The sequence below is a fragment of the Monopterus albus genome, unplaced genomic scaffold (genome assembly GCF_001952655.1).
Source record: "Monopterus albus unplaced genomic scaffold, M_albus_1.0 scaffold1.1, whole genome shotgun sequence".
NCBI lineage: Eukaryota > Metazoa > Chordata > Actinopteri > Synbranchiformes > Synbranchidae > Monopterus > Monopterus albus.
In genome coordinates, this window is record NW_018127881.1 from 1442358 (window position 1) to 1450691 (window position 8334).

Consider the following 8334-nt stretch of genomic DNA (forward strand, 5'->3'; position numbering starts at 1 on the left):
TTTGCGGGTAGGGAAAGAGAAGACCTACAAACCTCACACAGATGTTAATCAAATATCAGAACCACAGTGCAGCTGAAGTTCTGGGAAATTCTGTTTGTTAACTTGGGTGTTATTCTCCTGTGTTTGTCCACAGTGATTTCCTGAGGCCTATGTTTTGTATTTACTGTTTTTTACAAAGCTTTAAGAGGCTTGCACTTCTTGGTCAAATTATAATTTGATAATAATTTAGTAGCCCCATGACTTCAAGCCCCTGGGCCTGTGTCTGTGCCTAGTAGGCCCATTCGGTTTATGCTGGTGGTCTGTTTTCAACATCTGTTTTCACAATGGCCTAGGGATGGGCAATGGGACAATGCCATCGCCCACCTTGCTGAAGCTTTCCGTTGTTGGGTTTGTGACCTTGCTGCACCCAGTGGAGAAATAGACAACATGATGTTTGCTGTTAGCTAATAATCGTTTATGTGGTAAAGAGCCATCACTTTGTAACACCACTGAATAATTAGTGAACTGATTGTTTCTCTATAGCTCCAACAACTCTAACAGAGTGAGATATGTTCACAGGTAGAACTATCAGTTGATCTCACATCACTGATAGAAAGGTAGCACATTGTGCGGGATGGTGTACATGCAAATGGCCATGAAGATTCTTTGTCTGACATCTTTTATGTTATGTATACAAATCCTTTCTTTAACATTTTGTTTTGTTTTAACCCAAAGTACTGCCAGATGGGCAAAAGGGTACTTTCAGTTGCTTTTTCAAATTTCAAAGGTTTCACTATTGGATATACAAGATGCATCCTACACCACTGTGGAATACGCGCTTCACGTTTCACACACATCTACTAGACCAGAACTGGCTTCAAAGAAGTTGTGACCTCCAAATCATGATTTCTCACATTTAGCTCAGACTTTAGATGATGTTAGGGGGACTTTGAGAAATGGAAAAATGGGAAATAGTAGGTTCTGCATTGTTGTGCGTCTGATTTTCTAATATTTTTAAGATTCTATAAAATAGGACAAAGTGTTTAGGTAGAAACAAATATTTTTGGGGGGTAAATAAATAATATGCAAAACGTATTTTAAAAAAAGCCCTGGGGTTTTTCTCTTTGGATCTCACCAGATGATGTAGTTCATCCATAGAAGCAGAGGTTGTGCTCAGTTGTACATCTGTAATTGAAACTAATAATCCTCCTAGAGCAGCAATCAAGTTCACATCATGACGCGAGTTCACTGAATTACATCAGAGGGATTATACAAAGCGTCGTTGATGAGAGGAAATGTTATCCCTCTATCAGCAGAGGGGAAACTCCCACAGCCCTGCATCTAGACTGTCTCTCTAAAAGGAGGTTTGTTTCCACTGAGCCATGCATGAACAAGTGACTCCCAACTTTGTATAGTTACTGTGGTCTCTGCGGAAAAGACAGTTTTCTTTTTCTATCTCAGACTCTCTTCCTCCCTCTCTTTCTGTTTTAGTTTCTGCATCTGCTCCTCTCTCTCCCTCTCCAAGGACCTTCTTCATTAAAGCCTTTAATGCCAGTATGCAGGATTATTGCAGCCACATTCAGGTCACAACTCCACTTTTTTCATCCAGAAAACAAACTCTCTCTTTCACCATACATTTTGTACATTTTTCTCAAGCGCTGCCATGCAAATTGTGAATTTTATTTAAATGTAATCTTATACAGACATTAGTAAACAAGAGATTCATTTTCAATGTTAAAAATAATTTTATATCTTTATAAATGTTCCTGTTTAGTGTTGCTTAAACTGTTGTTTTTATATTTTTTGTTTTTACTGTTGCACTGCATGGTCAAAACTATGTGGACACCTAGTCATATGCTGATGAGTGATTGTGAGAATCTCATATCAGAACCATTAACATTAATATGCTGCTACAGTAGCTTCCATTCTTTTGACAAGGCTTTCCACAAGATGTTGGAACATGGCTGCAGGATTTTCTCCTGTTCAGCCACATGATCATAGAGGTCAGCCTGGATCTTACATAAAGATTTCTCCTAATTAGAACTTAGGGGCCCGGCAATGGATAAAAATGTCCACATACCTTTGGCAATATAGTGTATGACAGAGAGGCATGAGAGTGATAAAATGCAACAAAAATGCTTAGACTGAATCAAACTGGTAATACTGTGGATATGTGTATAAGAAAGCTAAACCACCTAGACGCCCTCGATTTCCGTCTTTACTGCTTACCATCTGATTTGTACAAGGTGACATCAAATGGCGACTCATGACATCTTCAAACTCAAACTTTAAAAAAATGATTGTCACACTGAACAAGTAATAAAAGAACTGAGCAAACAATTCAAACACATACACACACACACACACACACCTACAACAGAGGATACAAAACCTTTAAAACATATAAAGTTCTCTCTTTTAACTACAGTCACACATTCTCACTTGGACCAGTCCTCTCTCTCACATATCCACCTTTATCCAGTCGTAAGCACCAAACACTAAAACCACCATTTTACACGTGTGGGCTAAACACAGTATTGCAGAACATCTCACCTTGACTGATACAACACTGGCCAGTTCTCATAACTGCTGTATAGATAAAGCTGCTCTTCATTGTGTGGTAATATCACAGTGAGCAAGCAAACAATTCTGAAAGCGCTTGATCAAACCCCTGATAAAGAGGAGAAGACTGCTGACACTGTTGTGAAATGCTCATCAACACTGTAAACTCATGTTTGTGGAAACGCAGACGCATAGAGGACAAAATGGTTGTGTTAATTGTTCTGGAAACAACAAACTAATATGAATAATACCATCAGTGATGATATTTTCATAACAAAATTTGAGATAGGAGATCTGGAATCAAATTAACTCTATAGTCAATTCACTGGACAGCTTTATTGCTAGACCTTTGTTGAAAAGGGCTTGCATAGATTATTTTTAATGATCCATGGACCTATTTGATCCTGTTGAGAAGCACTTGGTTTTGAATTAACCACCAAGATGAACAGAAGGAAGCAGCGGGACAGGAAGCATCAGGTGAGCTGACGACTCAATGCTGCCTCCTGGAGTAAACTGCAATCATATCCCTTTAACACATACAGGTACTGCTCATCCATGACAGTCATGGGTGAGCAGTATGACCAGAAACATGGCTCCAAATGAATGATATTGTTGATATGTAAATAACCAACTCTTTTGCTAATAAGGTTATTATAGCATCTTAAAACCTGAGGATGTGGCCAAAATAATCAGTTATTGCAGATGTGTCACTTCTTTTCCTCCATGTCCACCTCTACTTACTGTATGGCTCTCTCTCTCTCTCTCCACTTTGCTCCCTGTCCCCTTCTCCATTTAAATTTCCTCTGCCTACAAGGTCCCAACAGAGTCCTGTCTGTCAGAGCTGTCATGGCAAAACTCCCCTCTTTACACTGAAATGCAGCCAGAGAAACATCCATCACAGCCAGAGCCACCCAGCCCTGCCCCAGGTCAACAGCCTCTTCAGATCGTGAACCTGTGGGAGCAGTACTCAGACCCAGCTACAGGTAGATACTACTACATCAACACCGTCACCAAGGAGAGGTCCTGGAAGCCTCCTCGCCGGGCTCGTGGACACAACACCAGCAAGGTACCACATCCAACGCAGCATTCACTGTTTGTTACTCCTCCTCAGCCTGTGTGGGGGTTTTTTTCTCATTGAAATTGCCTTAAAATGTGAAGAGTTATGCATTTTTAGAGGTGGATGAAAGCTTCTCTTCTCAAAGGAGAGGAGAGAAATGGGTCAGGGTATAGAAGAAAGAGGATGCTCATTTATACACTGCCATAGTTTGATGCTAAAAGCAACCTTTTCAGCCAAAGAGGTTTATAAAGAGGAGCTATCTGCCACTTAATACCTATTTTCTCTTTTCTTAGACATGAGGTGATACAGAGAGTGTTGCACACATAATCACAGGGCAGGGTTCCATAGCTGTAAGCACTTGAGGCGTTTGAGTGGCAGTACTCTATATTGTTTCACCTTGGCATAGTGTCAAATTGAATTTAAGTTGCTGAATGTTAGCTGCCCAAGATCAGTGATGTGTGCAAACAACTTTAAAAGCATACTTTCATACATTTTGGGAAATGGGGTTATTTGCTTTATTGCTGAGAGTTACATAAGAAGACTTATTCCACTTTTGTTTTTCCCTCTGTTTTGAAGGCAGTGCTAGTGTTAGCATAGCGCCAGGCCAAAGCCCACACATGAATGTGTTATATTTATAATAATAATAATAATAATAACATATCTAAAACCTTTTTTGTTTCACTTTTGTGCATTTTTTCTGTCACTGCAGGCTAGCCCAGTACAACCTCAGAAGTCACTCAGGGAAACCAGCCATCTGTCATTACGAGCTATGCACAAGGTAAGTATACTGTACCTCTTAAGAGGTTGTGCATTTCAGCCTCCCTGATGTCATTTTATGCAGTCTACCTCCTGAATTCTGACACAGCTTCACCTGTAGTTGGACCTCCTTTTACACTGGCAGTCACTGAGTTTCTGGGAGGACTGAATCAGGATGAGGTTTGCCTCGATTATGGTGACGCAATGAATGTCAGCTGCATAATGATAAGTGACAGTTGGAAAAACTCTTGCTCTGCCACTACTACTGTTGTAGTCACCATGTAACTAAGTATTGCGGGCAACAAGTATACAAGAAAAGCATTTTTCTGAATCTTTACATTTTTCTTTATTTCTACTACTGCTACTTTGTGCTGTGTCTCTGTCAGGTAACCTGTGTCATGTGTAAAGCAACAAGGGAGGTTAGAAAGTCAATTAATATAATTAACCATAGTATTCCTACAGAATATCATGTACATTGATCATAAAATACAGTAGACTGCTACTGTATCTCTAATTGCATGAGTTTCTGAGGGTAGATACTTTAGAACTCAGGTGTGTTACACCTCAGCATGTACTCCTCCTGTTGACACAGATTCCATCTCAGGGCAGTTATGTGTATATAAATATTTATCTACGCCAAAGAGGCTATGTCTTTATGTTTGTTTACAGCATAACTCAGAAAGCTATGAAAGGATTTGAATGAAATATTTTGGAAAGGTATGGGAACAATCCATTGGATTTTGATGGTGATCTAGATCAGATTACCACACACCAAAGTCTGGATCCAAGTAATATTCTAGGAGTCGTGATCTAGAATGTTCAAATTTATAGATCTCATGGAAATGTCATTACCATAACACAAGTAATGCTACAGATTCACAGCTAAGATCAAATTCTAGCAGAAACTCTGCTGATTTAGTAGGGTGTCAACAGCTTTGAGATATCTTTGAAACTTTTTGAGCTACATTCTGAAGAAATCCACCATCACTGAAATATTGTTTGTCGTGAATAACTTTCAAACTAATAATGATATCAGTGTGATTCCAAATGCTAGGGGTAGGTTTTCATGGTCATGGAATCATATTAATACACCCAAATATGTTTATAGTACTGGCTGCCATGTCGGTGTTTAAAAGTGGTAGGTTTAGTATGTGACAATAATTCATTTGGTTCTTCATAGCTGTCAAGGAGCTTATATGTTCTTAAATTATTGCACTGTCCTGTGATTTATATAATTATTAAGACACACCTCTGTATGCAACTCTAATTTCAGCCTATATCAGTCGCCCCAAGTGTCCAGACTAGCACAAGATTAAAACGGAGAGAAATGCTGAGCCAAATTTAAATAGAGGATTACATCTTTCTAGCTGCTCCATCAGACTCTCAGCTGCTTTTTATTTATTTATTAACTGCATTCTGGCACACACTTTCTCTCAAATGGTGTTTTTGTTGGGCTAATCCCCACAGGAAATAACAAGCCCTTACCTCTTGATCTAATGCAGATGAGCAGAAGCAGGACTACACAGAGGGAGACAGGGGGCTCTTTTAAACCTAAAACATTACAAAACTTTGCTATATTTAAACCACTTACTTCTCATCACTCTGAATCCCCTGTCATAACAAAAACTTTACTTTATCATTCATTTCACCTTTTTTATATGTTCTGAGTGAGGAAATACGTCTGTGGTTTCAGATGTAAAAGCCCTGAGAATTTATGCAACGAGCTGTCAGTGACTGAAATTGACCTGTCTACTAATCCAGTGATGACATCTACATGGTAAAGCTGTGTGATTCAGATTGTTTGGGATAAGTGTTTTGCATCTCTGTGTTGCATTTCCTCAGTGTTGCATCAGTTTCTAATTTTATGTTACCTCATTGGAAAATACCCACATGATCAAATCAGATTGAGATACATTCTTGTGACCTATATGTGTCAGTTCTTATTATGTGTTACACACATTACCAAACAGGAACTTAACCAATGATGTACAATATTAGACTACCCATATTAGACTGCTTCTGCCCACACAGAATTTGCCACCATAGAGTTTTAACTTTAAAAATTGTTCTAGCCTTTACCATGGTGACTCCTTCCTGTCCTGTGTGAGCTGATATATCCACATTTGACAAAAGTAAGTGTGAGCTACTAAATAAATATTATTCAATAAAGAAAACAGTTGTTGGTTGCATCCCCATTTCACACATTGACACACATACAGTATGTAGGGTGGCAATAGCTTTCACTAGACCAAATTTAATTTGGACCTGATCTGGATTCTGGATTAGATGGCCATTTAAAGTTCACATTGAAAAGCTCATTTAATGCATATTTTGCGCCATAATTTGACAAATTATGAAGATACTCTGAAATGTTCGGGTAAGATGCACAGTATAACTGCCTATCATACCCTAAAAGATGATCCAGATCTAGATTTTTGGGCACATTTTGTGTTGTTCTGGATCTCATTTTTCACAAGGGACCCATTTGCATGAAATGTTGTGCCTTGGCGGAGGAACATGTGCTCTGACTGCTCATGTTTATATATGCCTTTGTCAAGTTTGCATGTGTTCTACTACTGCTTGGGATGGCACAAGCCAGATGTAGCGATTTCAGCTACTCTGCTGCTTCCTCCTTGTTTTTACACATTCTCAACAGCAGCAACTGTTGTTCACGTGTTAACAGTGGCTCATGTTGGTGCTTAAAAAAAAATGTATGGACTGTTTTAAATTGCAGTAGTGCTACTTTTATTGGTATAAAGCATCTGCATATGTCTTCTACTATTCTCCATGTCTATTCAATGTGCAAACAAATGCAGCTGAACAGTTTATGTAGCAGCCTTAACAAAGTTGTCATGTGGTTATTCAGTTGAGCACACCTTCCTATTTGAGCTACTGAGGCTGATTGTACTGGCTGATAAAGCCAGCTTCCCTTTAAAATGGAGAAGTTGACGAAATAGAAACAAGAGGGAGAAAAGAACGGTTTTTTCTATTTTGATGACGAGATGAGAAAGTATCATAAGTACCATGACATGAAACTACAGACTGCTGAAGACAAACTACCGAAAACAAGCACTCAGGAAAAAGAGCTGACCTGGACTGTATTTCTGTGTGATCAATGATAATGAGTACCTATGCTGTAAGTTCATTTGAGTTTTTCTTCACAATATTATTTATTTAATTGTTACTTTTATGTCATTATGGGTGCTTGGTTCCTGGCACTAAATGTGAATTGTCCTGCCTGTTAAAGGAAACTGAATTTCACCAGCATGCTAATATGGCTCACTCATATTGGCTTTTGATGGTCAGAGGTGTTGGTCCTGACTTTGTTATTCTCAAAAAATGTCTGTTATGTCTTTATTTTTGTGGACAGGGGAGATGTGTGGCCTAGTTCAAAAATCGTTAAGCATGAGTCAAACAGATACTATGCAATGAATCTTTTGGTCTTGCTGAGCAACAGCAGCATCTGCCTCTAATTGCCTTCAGCTGAATATGGGCACGAGTGTGGTATGTGTAGCTGCGTTTGTATGAGTAACCATGTGCTGAGTGATCAAAGAGCATTTTAGCGGGCGAGATGTAAAGGGGAGAAGGTGGGGGTGGGGGTTAGATGAGTAGTTTTGGTGTGAGCATTAACCTGGGCTTCATTGTTGATAAGTGATCAAATTTGTCTGGATCCTGTTTTTCACACGGGTGTGGAACAAACCCAAAGTGCTGCTATTTTTAATCATACTTATAATATAATAATAATATAATAAACAAACTATGAAAGTCTTCTTCTCACCAAAAACTGTAAAACAAAACTCAAAGGTTTTGTCTTTTTTGCAAGACAATTGTATAGAAAATGGAGTATATCTAAAATTCCATTAAATATAAACAGTAACTATTGATCTATGTCTTTGTCTTCCTGTATCTCCCTCTAGCTGTCACCTGATGTCCTTTTTGGGAGCCACCAGAGGAATGCTGACAGTGGCTGGGGGAGGAAA

At 38.9% G+C, this 8334-nt stretch overlaps 1 protein-coding gene across 1 annotated transcript in view; it reads left to right on the plus strand.

The window, feature by feature from the left end:
• arhgap9 (Rho GTPase activating protein 9) overlaps positions 1-8334 on the plus strand; it is a 40704-nt gene that overhangs the window by 16834 nt on the left and 15536 nt on the right. The window contains exons 6-8 of the mRNA XM_020610193.1: positions 3356-3607; positions 4308-4376; positions 8272-8333. Of these exons, the coding sequence (XP_020465849.1) occupies positions 3356-3607; positions 4308-4376; positions 8272-8333 (383 nt within the window). The remainder of the gene's footprint in view (positions 1-3355; positions 3608-4307; positions 4377-8271; position 8334) is intronic.